The sequence below is a fragment of the Athene cunicularia genome (genome assembly GCF_003259725.1).
Source record: "Athene cunicularia isolate RWA chromosome 7 unlocalized genomic scaffold, athCun1 chr7_part1, whole genome shotgun sequence".
Lineage (NCBI taxonomy): Eukaryota > Metazoa > Chordata > Aves > Strigiformes > Strigidae > Athene > Athene cunicularia.
Genome location: NW_020799107.1, coordinates 26,438,408 through 26,463,478, shown reverse-complemented (window position 1 = coordinate 26,463,478; position 25,071 = coordinate 26,438,408). Strand labels below are relative to the sequence as shown.

Sequence of the window (25,071 nt, the reverse complement as noted above, 5' to 3'; positions counted from 1 at the left end):
CTCTTTCCCACCCCCCTTGCCCCGCTTTTTCCCCCCCCTTTTTTCTGTTGCTTGTAAACTAGAATTGTAGCAGGTTGTGAAAGTCAGATTGAGTTACTCCCCCCAAAGTGCTTTTATAGGAAGCCCCTTCAGAATCAGCAAGAGCAAGGCCAGCTTGCATCCCATTTGCCAGCTGGGTTTCTCTCTGGCTTCAATTTGCTGCTCTGTACAATAATTCTTAGGTATGGATGCTGTACCAAACCTGTCCAACACATGCCACATTTAGTTACTCGTATTTCGTCTAAGATAACAGCTGCAGAGAAGCTGTGTTTCTTGTGGTCTCTCCTGATTTACTGCTTCTTAATCTGATGTTTCAAATTAAACATGCAAGGATTTGAGTCTTAAAATGTCATTGCATTCTTTTAAAACACATGTTCAGCTGCTTTGTAATGGGCATGTTATTTCTTAAAGTTTAATGCTCAGTGGTTATGGAATAATTGAATAATGCAGCATGTCTGTTAACATATACTCATCTTGATTATAATCAAAGGTATACATCCATTTCCCTCATTTATATATGTTTTTCCACATCCTTCCTTGTACCTGAAATGCTCTTTGCAGCTATTTTAATATATCAATAAACCACTAACGTGCAGTTCTGCAAGGGCACATATCAGGATTCATGCTAGATGTGTTCTGTTGCATCAGCATGACTCCTGACAGTAGGTGAAGTTAGATATCTGTACAAATTCTGTGGGCCTGATAGCTTTAGCATCCTAAACAGCACTCTTAAATTGAGGAAAATAGAGGATGTTTACAACTGTCTGTAACTGCAAGAAAGTCACATCCTTGCTAGTGATTTCTTTGCTAGGCAGCACAGAAGGCTATGGAGTGCATGATTTTCCTTGATGTGGGATTTTTTTTTTCTTACATGATTTACATAAGCAAAGGTTTTTGCCATCCTTTTTGTGCTTTAATAAACCTATTCTAAAATAAATGTAGGTCACTTAACATCATCTTGAGTTATTCTGTTATGTAATGTCAGGATGAAATTCCTCAGCCAGCTATGTTATTGAACCACAGAAACCATTTCAGGTTAAAGCCCATGCTGCGTTAGTTATGCAAATATAATAAAAGAACCAAATTTATTGATCAGACAAATGGATTCTCTTCTTACCTCTTTCTCTGACCTGCTAAAAATAATGCAGTTCTGTGTCACAGAAGCCATATGACAATGTCTTTTTGTCTCTCTTAAAGACTTTTCAGATGAATATTAATTATGAAGTTTGTTTTCAGTCACACCAGGATAGCCGCGTTTACTTATGGACACTTCCACAGTAGCCACTGTTACGATCTACATATTCAACAAAAGCTAATTACAGAATCATCTAGGTTGGAAGGGACCCTGGAGATCATCTAGTCCAACCGTTCTCCTAGCACAGTTCCCACCTACAGCGTATCCTTAAGCTCCAAATCGACTCTACTCTTGAACACCTCCAGGGATGGGGACTGCACCACCTCCCTGGGCAGCCCATTCCAACACCTAACAACCCGCTCTGTAAAGAAATGCTTCCTAATATCTAGTCTGAACTTTCCCTGGCGCAACTTGAGGCCATTCCCTCTTGTCCTGTCACTTGTTACTTGGTTAAAGAGGCTCATCCCCAGCTCTCTGCACCCTCCTTTCAGGGAGCTGTAGAGGGCGATGAGGTCTCCCCTCAGCCTCCTCTTCTCCAGACTAAACCCCCCCAGTTCCCTCAGCCGCTCCCCGTACGACCTGTGCTCCAGACCCTGCACCAGCTCCGTTGCCCTTCTCTGGACACGCTCGAGTCATTCAATGTCCTTTTTGTAGTGAGGGGCCCAAAACTGAACACAGGAATCGAGGGGCGGCCTCACCAGTGCCCAGGATGCCATTGGCCTTCTTGACCACCTGGGCACACTGCTGGCTCCTGTTCAGCCAGCTGTCAATCAACACCCCCAGGTCCCTCTCTGACTGGCAGCTCTCCAGCCACTCCTCCCCAAGCCCGTAGTGCTGCTGGGGGTTGTTGTGGCCCAAGGGCAGCCCCCAGCATTTGCCCATATTGAAACTCCTCCAGTTGGCCTCAGCCCATCGCTCCAGTCTAATGAACTGAGCATAGCAGAAGCCCTGAAAGACTACATAGGAAAAGCTGTCCTTTTTCTTGCAAGGATACCCAAGACATACAGTAGACTAAAGAACACTTTTGTTCTCAGCTCACACAGTATAGCTTGAGCTCCTACAAGATATTGCCCAGTGCTACCTAACTTCAGTTCAGAAAGTTCCTACTGTGTTTCGTAGCTCAGACTCTATGTCACAGTCTCACATGCGTACATCTCCGTTGGAGCTTGACAGTCTTTAAAGCAGCCTGGAGAACATTATTGAGTCGGAATAAAACATAGGGGCTGCAATAGTATTTTGTTGAAATGAGCATGTGGAACAGTTTGAACCTGCTCTTTCCTTTTGCTTTGTACAAGCAAGAATCTTGCTAATGCAAAGCCTCACGACTGACTTGCTGAAATCCAAGGTACCAAAATGCTGAGATTTGAAAAACTTGCTTATTTCTGGGAAAATCTTTAACATGATGGTCCCAAATGAAATTGTAATTTAGTTTGGAATTTTTTTGCTGTCATTTTAGTGAGCCTATGCTTTAGCACAATTTTCAAGTTGATCTGTAATTCCCGTTTGTGTGGGACAGTTATGCAAATGCATGTTGTGGGAACATACCCAGGGATTTTACATGCATGGTGTTGCCAAAACTTAAGCTTGCAAAATTTTTGGATCATGGAGTTGTGTGTGGAAATTTAGCATCTGATCCTGTTCCAACTGCCATGTCAAATAGTTGCTATCAAATTTTACTGGGAAAAGGATAGATATTTAGGGGTCTGGATTGAAAATGCCTTGAAAATTTGTACAACAAAAGGGCTTTTCTAGGAACTAGGTCTGTACAGAACAAGTGAGATGATGATGATCATTTATGGATGAGGCAACAGAGGAAGAAACACCAGTTGATTTCGGACTGATACAAAGTCTCACTTGCTCCCATAGTGTCAGAACACATTCTGAGGCTATGCCTAACCACAATACTTAACAAAACCTACAAGTAGAGCACAGGCACAAGATCTGAGCATCAAAAAGCTCAATTTGTGTGGACAGTATCCTATTGTTCCCTTAGAAAAAGATCTATTCCTCTTGTATTAATAACATGGTCAGTTCAAATTAGTCATGCTTGCAACAGCATAATCTTATTGCTGTTTCTTTACCAGAGGCCAATTCCTGTTGTAATTACTGGGTCTGAAGGAGGAGTTGCTCCGGTGTAGCTATCATTGGTGGGATTACAAACCCCTCGCTTCCTATTCTGGTTTCCAACCTCTTCCCATCTGCTACATCTACACATGACTTCATCACCTTTGCTGATTCTTTATGATTTATTGTTTTCCCTGCATGCTGTTTCTTGGGTAGAAGTAGCTGACAGGAGGCAGGGTACTTCTTTGTGTGGTCTTGTAGGGCAAGACTGAAAAGATAGTCACAAGTCATATGGCTGCAAAAATTAATTTCTGTAGTTCTGTGGAGAATGTATTCAGTTATAGATTTGTATAGAAATATGGCAACCGCGTTAGTCCTTATGGTAACGAAAGAAGCCGTAGGAAATGAAATAAGATGTGTCAAAAGGGGAAGTTGTCAAGCAGGTTTAGAAATGAAAGAAACACTTTGAAATACTGAAGGTTTTGAAGCATAATGGATAATATTTAGTCCCTAGCAAAACTCTGTTGAATTCAGTGATCTGTGAACAGGAATAAATTTTACCTAGTGTTTTAAAAAGTGTGCTTTTTCACACACACACAGAGCTGATCTATAGATGTAAAAAAAAAAAAAAAGCTATAATGGGATCCAGCTTCCTGTACGTTTATGGTAATTTTGTGTCTTCTGCTATTTACGCTATGTATGTGGTCCTATTACTGTAGCCTGATTCCCACCCACTAATATAGCTATCCTCACAGCACTGCTTTGTGGTAAAGAGGTACAATAATCCCAACTTTACAAAAGGGGAGCCACGGCAAAAGAGAGGTTTAGTGACTTGCCTGAGTTCATGCAGTCAGCCCGTTATGGAGCAGGGAATTTAACCAGGACTTCCCAAAGAGCAGACAAATGCTCCAATCCCTGGGCTGTCTGTCCTTTTACTCCTAGTTTTAAAAAACTCAAAAGATTCTATCCAAATTTCAGGGGTGGTTCAGAGGTTATTGAAGGTAATCTGGATAAAATGTGAGAATAGCTGAACCAAATAAAACCATGCCGCTTAGGTGTAGAGTTGCAATATCAGTAAGTCAAATAAAGGTTTTTCAGCTGGCAGCTCTGGTTTCCTCTCACTTGCGCGAGCTTGCTCTCTCGCACACACATGCTCTCCCTGCAACTCATTTTTCTTCTGCCTCGGAGGAAGGACTTGGTAAAAGGAAATTAGTATAATTAAATGGTTATGTAGGAAGCTGATGGTAAGTATTTACTTACATAAAATAAGTGAAGGACTAAATACTGATGTGGATTTCTTCGTATTTGCTTTTTTGGGTTTATTTTTGTGAGCAGAGTATTGAGTGACAGAGATTTGTTCCCAGTAGAAAATGCTTGAAACACATTAGTCTGCTTTGGTATTAGAAAGATTAGAGAGCACACTGTGAGAATTTGTAAGGATTTACGTGCTTTTTAGAAAGGATTAAGAATAAAAAAAAATCCAGATTAGAAATGCTGTCTAACCACATCACTACCCTATAAGCCAACATTTGCATGGTGGTTTTCTTTTTATGTTTAATACCACAATGTTTGTATTGCAACTTCAGTTACAGTTGGTTTTGTTTAAAGACCATAGTCTAGGTGCGTACAGCATGTGAAATTAAATGTTACCAGTTCATGGAGCATCCTTGAAATCTTACTCAGCAGAAAGACTGAATACCTAAGAAAAAGATTTTAAGGCTAGGCTCATTCTAGAAAGTTGCTTAAATAAAAGAAAAAAAAAAATCAGGTGCATTACATAGATTTTAAGTGCCTGCTTTCTTCCTGTCTAGCAGATTTCAAGCTTGAACAAGATTTGTTCTGTGGAACATTATTTCTTTAAAATATTTGAACGTAGTAGTTCCATAGTAACACCAGACTGCATGACATGGAATTATTTATTTGTTCGGTAACATAACTGTTAAGCATCCTCTAAGCTGCAAAAGAATACTTCTTAAGTATTTACTAGAAGCATCTTCAGCATACGTAACTAATTAAAGTCAGGCTGCTAAATGTGGATGATTAGAGGCTTATGTTGCTAGAAAACTGCCTGTGCTGATTTGAGCTAATATTAATTTGTAAATTCAATCCCATTTAGACACTTTATTTAGAAAAAACATAAATCCGTGAAAGATGTGCTTATGGAACAGACTAGCTATTACTTTATTTGTGCTTTATAGTCTCACTACACAGGCATCAATTTGTTGACAGTTTTTGGCATCTTACCAACATGCAATAGAAATAGAATCTGACCAGCAAGTGGCTTAGTTGTTCAGGAGTTTTTTTAATTTCTTTCTACTTACCTCCACCTCCTGTTTTTTTCTTTTTTTTTTTTTTTTTTTTTTTTTTTTTTTTCCAGTTAATTTTGTGTAGAGCTTGATCAAATAGCCAGAGAAATCAGTGGAAAACTGATGCTGGGCTTTAGCTCGGTCTTTTCATCAGAAGCTTTCCTTGCCAAAGGACTTTTTGTTCAATGCATTCCACATATACCTGAGCCCCGTGATGCTTGGAGGATGAGCATATGTTGAATACAGTGTATTTTTCCAGGCGTGCGCTAGTGGCTCTGTTTCAAGTACTTCATGAATTTGGTTTTATGGCATACCCAGTGTGGAGGTTTCTGTGTGAAAGTAGGTGTCATGCCTAGCAAGTTCCTTAAAGTCACCCTACATAAAGTGCTTTGTACCTAATGACAGATACTTGAGCATTTTGTCCCTACAGAACAGTCCTGTGAGCATCTGCAGGGCATATCGTTTTATCGCTTGCTTGTTGCAGCCATTATAGTGGTATTGATGAACATGGAATTCCATCCGCATGGGTGAATATCAAGTTTGAATTGGATTCTGGATGTTGACGATATTATTTTCCAAACAAAATTAAGGGGGTATATGCTTTGATGTTGTTTTGGTTTTGTGAATTCTCTACAAAGTTGATACAGATATGTGTGGAAGGATAGGTTTTGTTAATGGTTTGTTATGGAAATCAAATGCATCAAAATCTTAGGGAATCAAAGGCATTACAGTGTCTTCACACTGGAGAAGATTTACATAGTATCTGTACTACCCCTGGCACATTATTGTCATTACTGGTGGTCTAAAAATTTTACTGCAAGCTTGTACTGGCAGACATTGCAGATTTCGGCATTTATAGGCTATGGAAAGGTGTAGCTTAGTAGAGAAGAGTATGTGAGAAGAAAAACTGTAGATTGAGTAGATAGTTGTACATGTTGAAAAGTGAAGACCATCTGTGGAGAAGAGAAATTCAAGAAAGCACTTTGAGAAAGAGGATGGAAAAAAAGAAAAAAAGAAAAAAACCTTAAATTGGGATTTAGGCCAATTCAGAAAGGGTAAGCAGCTACAAGATTATCAACAGCATATATTAAAAGTGACAAAATGTCACAGTTGATATTTATAGCAATTAGAGATTTTCAAAATGTGTGTTCTTAATCTGTAAAGAAAAATGCATTTAAAAAATGTGCTGGCAAATATGGATTCAGTATGCATCAGTTTACAGCTGTATAATTGATTGAAAGTCGGCTGGGATAAACGGCAATTTTAGCTGAGTAGAGAACTGAATTTTGAGTCTTGTCCTTAATAAAAGAACAATTAATGTTCGTTGCAGTGACTGTAGCTGTGAGGGACTGTCGTTCTTCATCTGTTAGAGTGCTAAGTACATTCATTGGAGAAGAAGCAAGTCTTTCATTTCATCTTGTCTCTGGAATACAATCAGTTTCTTCCTTATTTGAATTATATTATGATTGCATATGGTTCTTTGATAAGCCAAGGTACAAAGATAATTTTGTTTGTGTTCTAAAGACTTGCTTATACTGGAAAGGGAGACTTGCACTGTGCTCCCAAGTGACTGGGTGCCAATACAGAGATTCACTGCAAGATAAACTCTCATGTAAATGAAGGCAGAATTCCTCAGTTTAAAGATTTGCATCATGGTTAGGGAAATCATCGTTATTCCATTTATGTGTTGGTCTCAGCAACTCAATTTTTAGAAATGCCAGGTGATTTTCTTGGAGTTTTGTATGTTGAAATACAGAAATGCTAACAGAACACCATTCCAGAAGAAATCCAAACTCTTTGTCATATGTATTCTTATGAATGAGGAAGGAGATTTCAAGCATTTTTTGAAAATCTGTGCGCATACGTGATTAAACTGGTATCTTGAACGGATTTGCATTCTAATCCATAGTTCCTGACAAGTGCATACGGGAAGCACTGTGACTGCCACACGTTAGAACAAAACACCCTCTGGAGGTGCCTCTTTCTCTATATTAACTGTGAGGGAGACAAAACTTCTAGTTCAGATTAAACATCTAACTTTCACACTAGTGACTTCCATGAGAGAAGCTGCCCTCTTAAACTGTTTTGATTAATGGAGGGAAGGTGTTTCTATATGTTTATGGAGCATGTCAGGTGTGCTATGTGGAAAACTATGTTCTCAGACTGAGTTTTCAGATGCATACATGTGACACTGGAGTATAAATCCTATTTGGAAATGAATGAGTTTTGTGTTCCTCTGCCCCCCAAATACCTGCAGCCTGTTCTAGAAAAAGTATCTCTCATACAGTCATGAATAAAGTGGCCCTAGTTTAATTGATTTTTCTTTTCTTCAAGTTGAAGTTTCACTGTTTACTCAAGTGTTATTTATTGTAACTTTTGTCAGAATCATATGAATAAATACATAGTGTTGGATTGGTGTTTATGTCAGGGGATTCTGACTAGAAGCCCAGTGTTCTTCATTGATTAAACAGGACACACTGGTGGATCAAGCCATTTCTCAAGTTTTTTCCTTTATAAAATTTGTCTATTAAACAGGCATTTTATGGTGGGGCTTCTAATTTACATAGATGATTCATTGAATTAGTACTAGGGTCAGCTACTACTTTTTTTTTCCTGAAAAACCTGAAATTTTACTTCTTGAAAATACAATAATTTTTGCTTTCTGGTGAGAAGTATGAAATGTGTAGCTGAAGAATCACCTCTGAAGCAGATATCTGTAATGAGGTCTTTAAAATGCCATTTTTATAGCATTATGAAATTTGGTCTCCATGCCATTTTACTAGTCTATGTGCTGTAGAAGGATTTGCAGTAAAGTAGAGACTTGGAATTTCTGCAAAAGTATTTGTTATATCCTAGCAGTACTTTGGAGGGAGATATCCAGATATTTCTTAAGATCTTGAAAGCATGGTATGAAAAATCAGATTTTCCACATTCCCGCTTGCAACTTAAATCCAGTGCAAACAGAGGTCTCTTTATTTCATAAGTACTTGTTTAACGCTGGCTCTACTTTTGAGACTTATTGATTTTGGTGTGTTCCAGGCCAGGAAAATCAAAGTCACGTTGTGAAAATATCCTCCTGAAATAAGTTATTACCTTTTAATGCAGTTGTAAAGGACGACTTTTTGGTTAAGGCTCTGGCCTGGGACTTGAGAGTTCAGACTGAGTTCAGCTCAAGGCTGTGACCCTGACCAGAACTGTAGGCACACCAGGCACACCCTTGCTGGGTCTCAGTTCCCCACCCAGAAAATAGCACTTGTCACCTTGGGCTGAAGCCTCTCACTATGTGTATGAATATAGCATACATATAGAACAATCTGTTCCTGATCTGATTCTCGGCTGCTACTGTAAAATAAGTAATTAATCATCATAACTTCTATTACCAGTTATTTCTCTTTTACAGTCTACATCATGGGGGATGTGAAACTGGTGACATCTACTCGAGTCTCCAAAACCTCCCTGACACTCAGCCCGCCTGTCCCTGCTGAAGCACCAGCATTTACTCTTCCTCCTCGGAATATCCGAGTGCAGCTGGGAGCTACCGCAAGATTTGAGGGGAAGGTAAGAAACAGATGATGGAGGGCTTCTCCTTTTGGTTTTGCCTTTTCCTTTAGCTACCTAGTAGGCTGCAAAGATAGTGAAGTTGCCTCTGCAATATAGGACCTTTACTCAAGAACACACCAGTGTTTACCCTCCTGAGGAGACAGGAGCATTACAAGTCTCTTTCTGAGTAGAGTGTTGCAAAACCTGAGTATGTGCTAAGTATAACTTAGTTGAACATACCAGGCACTGAGCTTAGCATCAGTGGAAAACTGCTTCAAGAGCTGTCTCATATTCTCCTACTGCGTATTTGTCTCCCTGCATCCCAAATCTGCCTGTTCATGAAGCTTCATGTGTAACACAAATCTAACCCTGTTACAGCATGTTCTTCCTAGTAGTCAATCTAGAAATCTGTGAAGAGAGCTGCAGCATTTTTGTATATGCACCACCTGCCATACATGTTATTAATCAGAAAGCAGAAAGAGCATTTTCAGAGGAAAGATAGATTTGTTCGAGGGAACTTGTTAACCCAAAGGGTTTAAAAGGAAGTGCAGTGGGGTGTTGCATCCCAGGTTCTCCCCTTCCCCTCATGCTGAGGACATTAAATTGTACTTACTGGCATCCATATTTTTTTCATGTTTCAGTCAGATCTCATACTTGTTCTAGCTACCTTCCTTTCTCCTCCCTTAACCCAAATCTTTTTCCTGGAGCTGCCAGTTGCCCCTCTCAGCCCTTTCAGTTTTCTTCTGTCCCTGTCACGCTCTGATTGCGCGCTGACAGCTGTATCATCAAACTGACCACACGTCTAATCTCTGAGGTGGTGGGACTTGTCTGACAGAGGCAGGAAACTGCAGCTTTACCATAACAAAAGCAAGGGCTTGAAGGAATTTGGGAAATTCATAACTTCTGAAACTAACTCAAACAGAGGGCTGGTAGAGGGCATCTGATATTTATCTTAATTGTTTATGCAAGATCAGGCCAGGAACTGGGATTTTTTCAATAGGAGCTAGGAAGAAAATTTTTGGAGTATATAAATTTTTAAGTGCTAACCCAAAACTCAGAAGTTCTTGGATTTGTCTCTTGGCATTTTTCGCAGAAAGCAGAAAATTTCACTAAAAGTGTTTAAACCAAAGAACAGATTTTATCAAAACATTTAGAAATATTATTATTATTATTATTATTATTATTATTATTATTATTATTATTATTATTATTAATTATTATTATCATCATCATCATCTTGCTTTCATTGTGATTTTAAGGGACCAGTCAGAAACCCTCTGTGTGTAAAATATTGGCTAGTCCCAGTGAGTATTCCCCTTCTTACTGTATTTATGCTTCCACCCCCTCCTATTTCACCTTCCTTTGTTGCAGATACAGTGGAAAAATGGCAACACGTTGCTACTTTATGTATGTAACACCTATGCACAGTGCTATTCTAACTCTGGTTCCTCCAGACAACACTCCATCTCGCAACAACAGAACAGTGACATCAAAGGTGAAGCATGTGATGTTGCTAAGATTTGGTTTTACATTTCTCATGTTTCCTAATGAAAACCTCAAGTGGTATATTTCCAATTTTTAGTGTACTCTGAATGCTTTTTATCATTAGTCAAATGGAAGCAATTGTAAAATATGACATATAAACTAGAGTGCCCTCACTGCTTTGCATTTTTTTCAGATCTGGTTTTAAAGTGTTATTTTTTCAATACTTATCCCCTTTTTAAAGTCACTTTGAAGGCTGGAAAGGTAAAGTCTGAGGGGTTTTTATTTTAGTAGCTTGGGAAAAAATACACAAATTCAATACTAATTAAACTGACAGGGTTAAGTTTGTTGAAGGAACAAAGCTTTGATTGAAGTCCTTGATTGAATATACTTGATGAAAATCTAAATCCCAGTTCTGCCCATTTGGTATGTGAGCATGGCTGGAACCTTTAATTTTTCATCCTTAAAATGAGGATGATAATATGCTAGTTGCATGCATGTTGTATAATAAACCTTTAATGCTCAAAGTGCTTTTGTAAGTGCCAAACATTAAGTGCACAGCTTCGCTGAAATACATGTGAGATCTGCAATTTGTGGCAAGTAGCCTGTCTTAATGGTTTGGCAAACCACAATCACATGATTACAGCCACTGTCTTTGACCCTTCAGCATGGTTGTGCCAAAAGCATTGCCTGTTTTTTATTCAGTCCAGCTTGCTGCCCTGGAGGAGCTTTGTTTTACCTCTTTAAGCTAACAGAGGTGAGAAGGAAACATGTAACACAGCTGAAGATGTAAACCAGCCGATTTTTATAATTGTAAATTAGTTCCAAATTTCCTGTTATCCAGCCTAGCTGGAGGCTGAGATACGAACTTGCAATTTGAATTTTTTTTTTTTTTTTTTTTGGAGGTGAACAAGATGTATTATAATAATGGCCTCAGAGAGTAATGGAGCACAACATGTTCTCCTTACTGTCTTATGCAAGAAAAATTAGGCTTTTAATTATAATACTATTAAAACTGTGTCTGTGTGATCTATTGTTTACAATGTAACATGGATGGGGAGTTTGTGTTCGGTTCTGTTTATAACTGGTGGGTTGAAATTAGTACTTTCTTTGTCTCCTAGTCTAGTAACATGGGCAAGGGTGAGGGGGAACAGTTTGGAAGGGTACTGTGCTTAATAGCTGCAGCCAACTGCAAGAGCTTGTATCATCTGGGCCCATCTTCAGCTGGTTAGTACAATGTTGCTTCTTCTGTCACTTTAATGTTCCAAAGGTTCAGAAGGACAGTGAATCTGTTCAGGACAGGTTCAGAAGGACAATCTTAATAAAAACTGTTTAGTAAGATTTAGGAATAGAAGTAGCTACTGAACAGGTTTTTCTATCCTGGAAAATAGGCTACAGATGTTATGATGAGTTGTTGCCGACACTCTGCTTCTTCACACAGCATAAATATTAAACTAGACTCAGGCTAAAGAAAAATAAAATGTTTTAAAAATGGCTAGACAGGAGATTTTCTTCAAAGAGTTCCTCTGCGTTGGAATTAATCTTATCAGAAAGAACAAACATTTTGAGAATCTGAGACAGGATATAAATCTGATATTGTGATGATTCTGTACTCTCATTAAGGGAACAAGGAAGAGAGGGCCCCAGAGTCAAACTTGTTGCTTTTGTTTTCAGTGGCATGTGAGAAAGTTGTGTGAAATGGCATTTCAAGATCAAGGAGAGTGAAGAAATTGAGAAATAGCACATAAATATAGGAAATTGAGGTAGAAAGGATCTGGAGTTGCTATTAACAGGAATTTTAATTTTTTTTTTTTTTTTTTCTGTTCTTCCCACTACCACCCAGGTTTTCTTACTAAAATCTCAGGGTTATCTATATCTGACTGCAGACCTCAGTTTTCCAATGTGACTTCAGTTTAAAAAGTTAGCTCATCATCTTTCAAGTGTATGAGTATGATTTTGGCCTGGATCACTGACTGAGGGGTGGAACCACTTAGTCAGGCAAAGGCAAGGTTACCTTCCCTACATGCTCCCCAAACGTCTGTTGCATGGACATCTCAGTTGTTCATCAGTCAATTGCTGAAGTGATTTTTAGGGAAACCATCCCAGATTATTATGAAATTGTGTTGTGGGTTCCCAGCTTGTTAGGAATTGATTGATGTGCTGTTCTTCAATTGTACATCGAGTGTGAGGTAAACAGCTCAGGGTAGTAATCTCCTGCCTTGTGCTAAGGTGGTGTTGCTTGTCCATCAGAGCCTTTAAGATACTCTTGGAAAAGAAGAGCACGCCAAAATGTTACCAGGTTTTAGCCATATATCTAGTTTAAAATTTAATTTGTTTCAGTCTCTCCAAAACTCAGCTGCACTGAGTTTCAAAACATCACAATAGACGAATATGGATGCAAATAGCATAGTTTTCCATACAGTTAAATGAAATAAATTTTGCTAGCTTTTCTAATTCTCATGAGGATGGCAAGCATATATTAATGGGTGTGCTGGCCAGAAGCCCCTAGAAAGATTTTAATTTTTTTTAACTGGAATTTGCAAACACACACAAGTTTTCTTTTCTTGTGATGGGCAGACAGTGGCCGCAGATTTTCACAGCTGCATGTTTCTGTGCCTACCTGATTTCTTATTATCCTGCTTATTGGTCTTTCAGAGACTACAGGTTCAGTGACTTAAGACTGAAGCCTGTCTTATGTCTCAAACACCATCCTCTTTGAGAAGACCTTCTTCATATTTAAAAATTTGACTTCTATTAGACAACTTTATTTATCCAGCTCTATGTTCTCACTGTAACTGTTTAGAGGGAAATATTGTAGAACCTAGCATTTATTTAAATGTTGCCCTGACTCCACTACGCATGCACCTATACCCCCAGCTTCAGTGCTGCTCTCAGTTTGACTTGGCCTATCCTAGTGTTAAGGCTCAAGTTCAGCTTTTGCTTGGGTTTGTGAGCCTTGCCATGTGTGTATTAAGATGGCAAGCTAATCATCCAGTTCCCTTTGTGTGTTTAGAAACACTGAAAAGTTCTTTCATGACTGTCTGTGGAAGGCTTAGAAAGCAGTTTCTCTTTCTGTGGCAGAAAAATACTGGGACTCTGAAGTCCTGGTGATGTCTGTAGGTGAACAGAGCAGCAGGATGACTCCAGCAGGGCTCTGTGCTGTGACTGCCCACATAAGGAGTCGGTGAATGTCAGTGCTCTCATCCAGGTTTCCCTAGTCTATGTTAGCTTCTCTACACAAAGATACTTCAAGGCATAGAGAGATTTACTTAGGTTTCTGCAGCAAACTGAAGGAGAAGCTAAGAACAAAAAATGAGTATATTTACTGTTCTCTAACCATTGAACCACATTCTCTTCATCTTTCCCTCCCTATTTTAAGCTTTGGGTTCTGAGACCAATAAAACAGTCTGCAGCAGGGTTCTTGCTTTAAAAAAATGAAGGTGGTTGCCCAAAACAAGCATTTTTAGTTGATAACTATGTGATTAGCTGCCCACACATAATTTTGCTGAACTTAAATAGCAATAGACTCACTACATCAAAAATATAGCATAAACACTTCTGGTTCTTTACTGTAATGTCACTGAGTGTCAAGCAATAAAAAATGACAAGTCAAAGAACTGTCAGTTTACAACAAATTCTTCCCTGTCCAGAGTGGTATTAAGCTCTACATTTGACTGCGGCAGGCAGTTAACTCAACCTGCTTTGGCTGCACTCATGTATAATTTTTGAGGGTCATATTGACGGTCATTAATTTTATGAGCTAAAGAATACTTGTGCTACAGCTCCACTTGAGAGGAACAGCCAAATGTCATGCTACAGACCACAGACTGATTGCCTAGGGGTCAGGAAAGAATTTTTCTCCTTGGATAAAGCATTGCACGGTTGGCAACAGTGCAGTAAGGGTTGTTTTTCTGCTTCATGTGAACCATCATATATGGTCCATTGCCAGAACCATGATATCAAACTACTAAATCTAGTCTGGTATTCTAATCCCAGGGAGCTAAATTTCATGTATTGACATGTAGTTCATAGTCTGAGTAGATGTTGGGCTATTTAGCTCAGTTTGTTGCCCACTGAGTAGTTATTGTTATGCTCTTTCCCTTCCATCCCCTCCAGGTAAAGGAGCTGGATGGTAAATTTTAAGGCAAAGCAGGTCAATGTCAAATTCTGCCCCTTTTAATGTGCTTTCCAGTTGTCCTTCTACCACCCTGCTGTTGCAACACCGTATCTGTTCAAATCAGTTAACTCCAGTGATGTGCATCACTTTGCCAACTTCTGAGCTGCTTTTGGTGCTGCTGGAAGCACAGGTACTCTTTGAAATGTTGAGTGGGACAATGAGAAGCAAGAGGTGGGACAATGAGAAGCAAGAGGCAATAGGAAGATGGACAGTGATTACGCCATTTGTTCTGAGATAGAGGGGAGACCCATTTATGTGTTGTGTTAAGAAATAAAGAGTAAAGAAGTGTTAAAAGAAGCACTGAAGGGAAGCACTCTCACAGCATTTGTAAATCCTTTCAACTACCTGCTAACGGAAAAACTAAGATCTAACCCATTTGTTTGACTGTGGCTGCTGCACCAGCTTTGCATGGCAAAATCTTTGTTATCTTCCCTTTGCTTTGGACTTGAAGCAGCAATGTATGCTCTGTTTCCAAGCCTCAGTCAGCAGGCACTCCAGAAGTATGCCTTAATTACACTGTATGTCTAGATTTGAGATGGCAGGATCTGAAATGAGAGAAGCCCATGTAATGACAGAGGATGATGACATGGCACAAAATCCTTTGCTTTTGGCATGAGATGTTTGCAGTTACAAAATGTACTGGGCAGCTAATTGCATGAAGCTGCCAGTGGTTTTGGATCTGCGCTTTCTGGAGAGGTGCCTGTTCTGAGCCATATGAGGAAGAAACTCAGGATAGATCCATGTTTTTGTGGGAGACAGTCTGATGAAAGGGAGTGCTGTGGGAGGACTTGTGTTGATCTGTAAAACTGCCATGCGCTGTGATACTCCCAGAAACCTGATACAAAACATTGAGGCATGATTTTGGGAGCAAAGAAATGGAAAGTCATAGATTTCACTGGACATTTTATTTGATCTTTCTTTCCACACACCAGTGAACATTCTTGGGGAAAAAAATGTGGTGTGTTCAGAAGTTACTGAAACATTTTGTATCAAACAGGTATTGGGGTATAGACAGCCAAAATAAAAAAGGAATATAAACACAAGTTAGGTGGCTGTGAACAGCTTATGGCATACCCTTCTTCTGTTTGGATCTTCTACTGCTATTTCTTGTTCCTTGGTGTAATTGATCTCCCATTATACTCACCACATTGCTGATTTTTTTTACCTATTTACATGTTCTCACAAGTAATGCATTCATTATTTTATTTTATTGTATAGCTCTGTATTGACATATAGAAACAGTGGCTCAAAAGAGTTTCAGCTTTAGGGCAAAGTGGGAGTGGCTGCTCTGCTGGGAAGCGATTATGGTGGGATTCAGTAAAAATTACTTCCCTACAGAGTGTCATCTCCACCCAGAATTATTCAAAGACACTTACTTTCATCAACTGACACAAGCACCCATGTGTTGACACCCATTTTCCCTGCTATATATATGATATGTCCTTTAGAAAAAACTGCTGGGATGCAAGTTGTTGCCTAAGAAATTTCTAGGTTTTAGACAGGAGTGGTGGTCTGTAAGCTCTAATGTGTCTCTCAGTCTTCTTGACTCATAAATTCACTTCATATCTGTCTCCCTGTTCACCTATGGCCATCATAATTAGGATCAGGACTTTCCAGGTAGAAGTATTTAAGCATTCCTTGTGTAGCCTGTGTGCAGTGTGTGTAATGACCCTTTAAAGTGCTGGACTTAGTAGACTGTCCCATGCAACTGATGATCTGTGCAAGCGCTGAGGCAACAGCCAGGATTTCTGGATGCTTGGCAGCAAAGTTTGGTCAGACCTTTTGCAGAGTTGCTCTGATCTGCCTGACATTCAGAAATCCTAGACAATGCTGAATATCCTCAAATGCCACCCAGACAAAATTTCTAAGGAGGAAAGAGGCCATGACTGGGGGAACACAGGACATACAGTTACCATTTCTCAGGGTTCTTTTTCTTTTTTTTTTTTTTTGGTATCACTAAACCTGTTTTCAGTAACCCACCCACCCCCAGACTGTGGAAGAAATGTGCTATTTGCCACTATCACGTTTATTATTCTGTTTGCTTTCTCTTTACTTTCCTGCCTTAATTGCTTATCTATAACCAGTTGGGGACAGGAGTTCTCTGCTGCTCTGTGCAATTCCAGAAAGACTGGCTCCCTATTCTTGATTGTTTTAGTACTAGCTACAGTAATTAAAGTAACACAAAAAACAATTTTTAGTAATAATAATAGACATTTTTTAGAACACTTCAACAAATACACATACGGAGCTAAAGAGAATCTCTTGGTTTTTTGTGTAGAACCTACATTTTAGCTGAAGCCAGACCATGCATTTATGCTGCTGTTGGTCACCACTTTTTCTTTCTTTCTTTACTTTTTAACATGATTCCAAATATTTAGGATTTTGAGATAGAAGCAATTAAAATCACATGAGGAACCTGACAATAAAATTCCATGTGATTTAATTCTGTCTACCTGCTCCTAGTTTGAGTTGGGGGAACCAACAACCTGTTGACTCTGAAAAGTTTATTGTAGATATCTGTTTTGCAATCACCCGCTACTGTGGTGTATTGTCATAAAGCGTGGCTTGTGTCAGCTAAAGAAGGTAAGTGTGTTTAAGGATTTATCCGTAAGGATATCCTTAGGCTTGATTTTGAAGAAAATTTACTTCATTAGTAGGGATTTCTGGACTTACTATTCTTCTTTAGTAATTGAATAGAATTCAGAGAAAAAATTTCTTAAATTATATATTGACACATTTGCAGAGGAAAAGGAGATCAAAAGTACTCATATTGTGGTGTAAAGGAGGTTCAGTCTTTTACAAAAGTAATGATGGAATAAATTCCATGACTAATCATGAAGTCCACCATTTAGGGATGATAAGATAAAAATGTCTGAAAAAGGAATAGAAGAGAATTTAGCAGTTTCCCAAGGGAAAAACGGCTAATCAGCATATCCTAAATAACTGAACAAAGATATGTTCAGAGACTGAGTCTGTATAAATTAGGGTAGAAGTAGTCAGTATAATTCTTCTTATTTTTCTTGTCCCATGATGGTTAATCATGAATCTTTCAAATTTCAACAAAGTCTCATTAGATTCTTCAATTCTGCTTTTAATTTGAAAATATCATCATCTAGTCTCCCTTGCTCTGCTGGACCAGTGTGTAAGTCTTTGTCGTGGTCAATTCCACTGGCAATAAAACTCATCATTGTAGCATTAGCTTTCTTACTTAAGTAAATGTTCTTGGTAATACATGAAACATGGCTGCAACTTATCATTATGATGTTTTAAGTTTGCTATATTGGGGAATTGTGCATTGTCTCTTTTCACACTCATTATAGATTTAAAGGTTAAAGAAGACCCAGTAACTGGAACAATGTGAGCAGTTACATTCTTTTCCTTGTGCTGCAGTAGCCTGTAGTGGTGTAAGAGGGATGAAATGGGGAAAAGGTTTTATTGCTGCTTTTTTTTTTTTTTTTCTTCCAGAAATATGCCCCTAGCTGGAAAAACTTTAAATTTCCTCTCTCTAGCTAACCCAAAAGGTCATCAGACATGCATTTAGCTAACTAGGATGTATTTTCCTTCTCCCATCATAAGCAAGGCTTCAACTTTACTCCAGCACCTTGCCTTCATCTGGCTGATGAAACCACAAAGGTCAGGGAGGGGTTCAGTGCCATATATAACTATGAGAGCACGTGGAATAGCAAAGTATGCATTTGACTATTTATAAATTCATCCCTGAGAGTTTGACCTAAATTACACCAAATGACACAGAATCACATTTTTGGTATAATTCTGCTTTTCCCCTATAGGAAAAGAAAGTAGTCATTACTAGACAGCAAGCATGATGCATTCAGAATCTTTGCAGAAGGCCACATGTGGAGAAGGTTTATAATCAAAACACATCATTACTCACTGCGGTTTTGCTCAGTCCACACTCACTCTAGCACCTAGACTCCAAAGCTAAAAATTTCTGCTTTTGACATGTTACTTGGCTCTGTTCACTCATGGATATAGTACGAAGCTGGGAAACCTACTGGGCAGAGACAACATACTTTTTTTTTTTTACATCTGGACTGCCTAGCATCTAAATTGCATGCTGAACAGAAAATAATCTTGCTGTGAATCGTCTACAATCTGACCCATTCATGAAGGAGAGAGACCATTGTGTCTGACAGGGAGCAGCAAGGGCTGGCTGCTCCCCAGATGAAAGCGAACCAGGAGCCAAGGGTGAGCCATGCACGGGCTGTGCCATCACCAATGGGCTGCAGTCCCACAGGCTCCAAACACAGCAGGCAGTGCCGTGGGCTCTGACGGGGTCTACTGATGGTCCCAGACACGGCAAGCAATGAACCAGGTTCAGGATTCAACCAGAGGGTACAGTCAGGAGCATAAGTAAGCAAGGCTAGTTTGTGCTTCAGTCGGTGTTTAGTTCAGTTTTTAATGTTCAGTCTGTAAGACATTATCATTATGTTACTAGAAGTTACTGCATCTCTAGCAGATGCCTGAAACAGCACATATTTCTGTGCCTAAGCTGCCAGAGTTCATTGTTTAGTGTCTGGGGACAAACCTGCCTTTGTCATGATTTTTAAGCCAAAAGTTATCCCAGTTCATAGTTCAGCATCACATGTGAATACACATCTCCGTGTTCTTCTCTTATATCAACGAAATAACCTTTGGAAGAGGAGAGATGGTAATATGTTGTGGTAGTGTTTGATGAGGGAGACACTGCTAGTCCTATTGCTGTCAGAGGTTATGTGTCAAAGCTCTTCGTGCTAATAGGAGCCAGAAGATCAAGGCATTCCACTGACTGGTCATCCCTGAGATGACTAGTCCAGTATAAGGGCCTTGAATTGCTTGCCTAAATATGTTGAATTTATTCTTATAAGAAACTTGACAGCCAGGTTATTTATTAGGAGTTAAATCATGTTTATTGACTTACAAGTTAGTAACAATTTGTGGGCTAGGCTTCCCACATTAAGAATATATTGTAGTGATATTCTAGAGAAGGTTTAAGCTCTTAACGCCTTTCTTCTTCAGAGGAGCTTTAGGGATATACACTGTGAGAGAGAGAAAACCTGGAAGTGTTCCATTCTCAAAAGTAAAAAACCTATTTTTCTAGGCTTTCTGATGATGCAGATAGCTTTATTCTCGGTAAATCAGTGCATTGCTGTAAACCTGCAGCCAGACAGAACAAAGCAATCCTTGTCTTCTGAAAATACTGTGGCTAAAACTGTTAAAAATTCCAAGTCAGCTTTGCATGCCTTTATTACTTGTATAGAGACCTTTGTAATTCATGTGCAGAATGAGGTGAAATGGAAAAATAAATTACTTTATATTTCTTTCTCAATTTTCCTTGCTTTTCTGCACCTTTTCAAAAAACTATAGTAAATTTTACTCTATGGAATACACTTTTTATTAGAAATACAACAGCTGAACTTACTAAAATACTAATTAAAAGTCTTTCTGTACGCCAGTATGTAATGTATACAAGAACTATTCATTTAAAGATGACAACAATCTGCACATGTAGCCCAAAGAAAATGGAGAAGCAAAGACTGACAAATTAAATAATTCTGTTCATGGTTACTTGGCTTTTGGCAACAGAATATTTAACTTATTTCATACGGCTCCATGCTCTTGACTCATGTTGAACCAGAATGGTAATTTTCCTCTAGCTGCATAGTAGAATCAAATTGTAACTGTGTGGCTTGAGAGTTTGCCATTCTTTCCATGTGCCCTGTAATACACAAGCAAGCCTATAGTTATAGTTATGACGCATGTATTACTTAAATTGTTTTTGCAAAGCTTAGAATATTAGTGTAATGCTCACTATTTTGTAAAAGCACCCCCCCACACACATGGTAGTATCTGGTATCTCGTATCTGAAATCTAACTCATTTATATTACATTCCCATACTCATCAGGAAGACAATGAATAAAGATTTTTTCTGTTCTGTGAACACTCTGGAACAATAGTTCAATATACTTAAGCCTGATTCTTTTGTCTGTGTAAATTGTGGTGTTTCTTTATAAAAGAGTAACTCAGCAGTTTGTCTCTACAGGGGGACAAATATAAATATTTCAGAACAAAGTTATGTTAAAAGCCAGGGCACTGGAAGAAAAATTAGGGTAAAATCTTGGAATGGCAGATTAAAGGACTATGGTAAATGGTACTGATTTTTGTTTATTTCTTGGTACCACTTAAACAGCCTAATTCAACTGGAGTCCTAGTATATGACTGCTGATAGTATTTAACACATACCCAGGCCAGACTAGAGTTGGGCCCTTCTCTGGTGACCTTCCTAGCTAAAACCCCATCAGAAATAGTTATTGTTACCCTGCTTAACATTCATGTGGAGTACTAAGGCACAGTGCAATGAATTGGTTTGTGCAAGATCACACAAATACATGCCTGGATTCAGAACTGAACTGCTGTCTTCCAGATGTTCAATTCCCATCCAGTACCTTAGCCATGAACCTATTCTTATCAGAGAGAAATATCTTCTGATTTTGGAAGAGAAAGTTAAAATTTGCAATAAGTGCAAATATCACCAATTAATGGGTTCAAATATCACCAAACCAGCAGGTGAGTGCTGTTGGATTAAGAGCATCACTTAATGAAAACACAATGCCAGAATTAGGTCCTCAGTGCCTTGACACAAAAGCTAGTTTGTTTGCCTGTTGGGATATGCTAATGGACAGAACTGTAGACAAAGATTTGTCTGCTCAGGAGACTCTTACACACTCATAGGTTTAATGGAAAACATTATGTTGGATTTGTTCAGATCTCTCAATAGGAATGCCAGCAACTGCAGTTAAGTGGAGCTCTATTGAAAGCATATGCAGAGTAAGCACTTTTTCCACAACCTAAACAAATGTAGCTACTTTTGAGTGCACGTGTATGTTGCTCTTACCAAGATCACAGCAATTTTAGTTTTGAGAGAAAGCATTAGAAAGAAGAGGCGAGCCCACAAAATTTCTCTTGAACTCAGCATGTCTATAAATATTTATTCTGAACTGTTGAACTAGAAATTTATGGCCACATCAATTTATACTTAGTATTTCAGTTAGTGCTTTGAGGGTTTTTTTTTTTCTTTTAAACAGTTGTTGCTCAGCCCTTAATTTTTATTTTAAACACAGCATTTTGTATATTGTACTGTATGCTTTATCTCTGCTAAGCTGTCATTAAAAACTGTATGTGTGAAGCCTAGAAAGGTTATAGGTTTTCCAGATAATTACAGGATAAAATGTCACTGACAGTTGCTAATGAGCAGTTGATGTTTGCAATAGGCTTGTGTGTGGAAGTCTTAATGATTTAATGCATAGCAGTAAGTTGCACGTAGCGGAATAAATAATGCAATGAGAAATGCTAGATGTTTAGGTTTTCGAGTATATTCATATCTTCACAATCCCACGCTGCATTTTATACCTATTTGTAATCACATCAGTTCTGCTTTTTAATGGAATTTAAAACAAATGTCATTTCATGCCCAGTGTGCTTGCCAGCCCTACCAAGTAGCATTAACAGCGAAGCAGTACACATAACTGAGGAGAATTTTTATAACCTATCCAGAGCATTTCAGAGCTTTGCCAGAAGCATTCATCAGTATCAGCAGACAGTCTTTAAATGAACATACAACTGTGCGGTCAAGTCAGCAACAAAATCCAGTTTTAGCATTTTCTGTGGCCACTGCCAGACTCCTAAATTGCAGGAAATAAATCTTGTCTGGCTGGAAATAGATAATATGCGGGCATGTTCATTCAGAGCAAAGAGTTTTTGCTACCACCTTACATTCCAGATGTGGATTGTTGCCCTTAATTATGAATTTCATAGCTCCAAATATATTTTCCAGTAGCTATATGTTTTGGGCACAGGAGGAAAGCACAATTATTTTTTTTTTTTAATTAATCTTCTACAGTAGATCGTGCATATCGTGTGTGCTTATGTAAATGTATAGAGATTCCTTATCTGTTGATAGCATGCACTGATACTGAATTCCTAAGAACAGCATCCCCAAGCTAGGAGAGTATGAAGCTGAAGGTCAGTGGCATGGCTCCTACAAGAAGATAGGGCCACTAGTATTTTGTGATGTGTAAAATAAATTCACATCCTACTAGGACAGAAACTTCACATCAGTGAGTAAAAAAAAAAAAAAAAGAAATCTTTCAGTCTTCCAGAAATAATATGCAATGGAAAAATTAGTTTTTTGCTAGTGTTATTACAATGAATGATGATCATTCTTTTGAGGAAGGAAAGAAACAGAGTGGATTGTCATCTTTAAAAAGTGATTGCCAATGCAAACCCCAGATATTATTGTTATGAAGGGATCATTGCTCTGAAAATAATTGTTGCTGTTTAGTTTTGATTTTTTCGCCTGGTATCAGCAGTATTTTTTGACTTGATGATGTCCCAGTCTCAAGCTGTGGCTCAGAGTATCTGGATTCTATGACCAGTTCTGTAAGATAAAACAGCTAAATGTTTACAGTTTTCCTTCTGAGTGGGGACATAAACACATTTTGCTAATGACAGTTAAATGTTGGTGTTAATTTCATACTGTACTCAACAGGGGGCTTCCTAGTGCTTGTGCTTGGTCTAAACAGTCTATCCACCTTTCTGAATTGTTACTGGATGAAAGATTCACAACTGAAAGTAAAAATCTTTGTCAAGTGCTAAAAGCTAAGCTTTTGGTGGTGGGAAGAGGGGAGGTAGTTTCCCAACAATTTGGTTTTATGGTGTTTTATGTTTTAGCCTTTCTTCTAGTTCTGCCAAATAAAATTGATGAACTAAAGTAGCAGCAAACACAGTAAATCAGGCTGTCGTGTTGAAGTGGAACTGAATGAACTGTTCCTGTTCTGACAGCTGTCACAACACAGTGGAACTCCAGTTTGATTTTTCAAAATGTTTTCTGTAGCAGATTGCTGCTCTTAAATGAACATTGGTCCTATCAGGAAACTTCTGGCGTGCTCCTAAATTCATTGTGACTGACTTGAAGCAGCTGCTTCATTTAGTAATATTTGATAGACATCTTAATCCAGAATCACCAAAGATGGGGAGCAAGAGAAGGCTAGGGAAAGAGAGCACATTCTAGGGGCTTACTGAGCTATGTGGGACAATTAAGCAAGAGCCTTATATCCATTCAGCAGCCACAGTTGTTTCCTTTTGAACTCATTTACATTCTTACTGCATAATCCTAAATAATCCATAACCAGACACAAGATCAGATATTTCTTTGCAATTTTTTGCATTTTAAGCTGTTTGAACTATTCAGCACCTCATAAAATTTAACACTTTTTAAAAGGCCTTAACATCAATTGGTCTATGGGAAGAAAGCTTCCTCTTTGCAATTTGCTTTTTTTTATTATTCTTTAAGGAGATACTCAGAAGCAGACAACATTTTCATTAAAATTGATGAGAGTTTCACCCAAGAGAGGGCTGCAAATTTTATTTTTGCTTTTTGTTGAGAGCTCTTGTGCTTGCCTTCGCCTTTGAAATCTTTTTGGCCATTCTACAGACACTTCTATTCTGCAGAGCTGTATGGCAGTTTTGAAGTCACTGAGCACTGGCAGAGTTGCGTCTTATTATGTTCCTCACATTCTCCTATGGTGGTGAGTTAACATTCTCTTATTTGTAACACTATTTCACATGTTTCTTGTTTTGCTGCCAAGACCCTGGAACTATTCTGTCTGGACCCTCTTTGCTATAACTTGACAGTGTGCACTTAGATACCTGTATACCAACACATTAATATGAAGCTGATGGCTTCAGTCGTTATTCAGGGTAAGAGGAGCAGCTGCCCTCCTGTGATGCAATTTCAGTTCAGTCTTTGCATTGATTGCTACAATAGCAAAACTTTTGGCAAGGAGGGAATATGGTCAGATTATTTAATCTAACATTATTAAATATGGAAAGCTAATTTCCTTTGTGAGTTTGGCAAAGTCTCTGAGTGTCCCCATGTCTCACATCCTCAGCTATGAAGTTAGAGTGATACCTTCCCACATGACAGCTACCTATTTTGGAACTGAAATTGTTTTCAGTTTGTGCATAACTCAGTATCCTTCACACTCCTCCTTCGACAAAGTGTCAGAATGTCACCACTTTGCTGAGACCTTGTCATCTTTGTGTGCCAATGTAACTCATAAAAATGTGCAACAACTATAAGGGCGTAGGAGGGAGCTAGAACAGCGTCTGGGTGGCAATGGGGAAAATAGCCTGATCTTTCTTCCAGACTTTAGCTGAAGTTTATGGCATCTGACTGCTTTTGAATTGCCGACCTAGACAAACTATTTTAAAAAGGGGAAAAATTGAACAATGACTAAATATAAATACAGATCTAAAGATGGACAGA

At 38.7% G+C, this 25,071-nt stretch overlaps 1 protein-coding gene across 3 annotated transcripts in view; it reads left to right on the top strand.

The window, feature by feature from the left end:
* MYLK (myosin light chain kinase) overlaps positions 1 to 25,071 on the top strand; it is a 217,428-nt gene that overhangs the window by 54,580 nt on the left and 137,777 nt on the right. For all 3 annotated transcript variants that reach the window (XM_026852940.1, XM_026852938.1, XM_026852937.1), the window contains one exon: positions 8,945 to 9,102. In XM_026852940.1, the coding sequence (XP_026708741.1) occupies positions 8,953 to 9,102 (150 nt within the window). In that variant the 5' untranslated portion in view covers positions 8,945 to 8,952. The remainder of the gene's footprint in view (positions 1 to 8,944; positions 9,103 to 25,071) is intronic.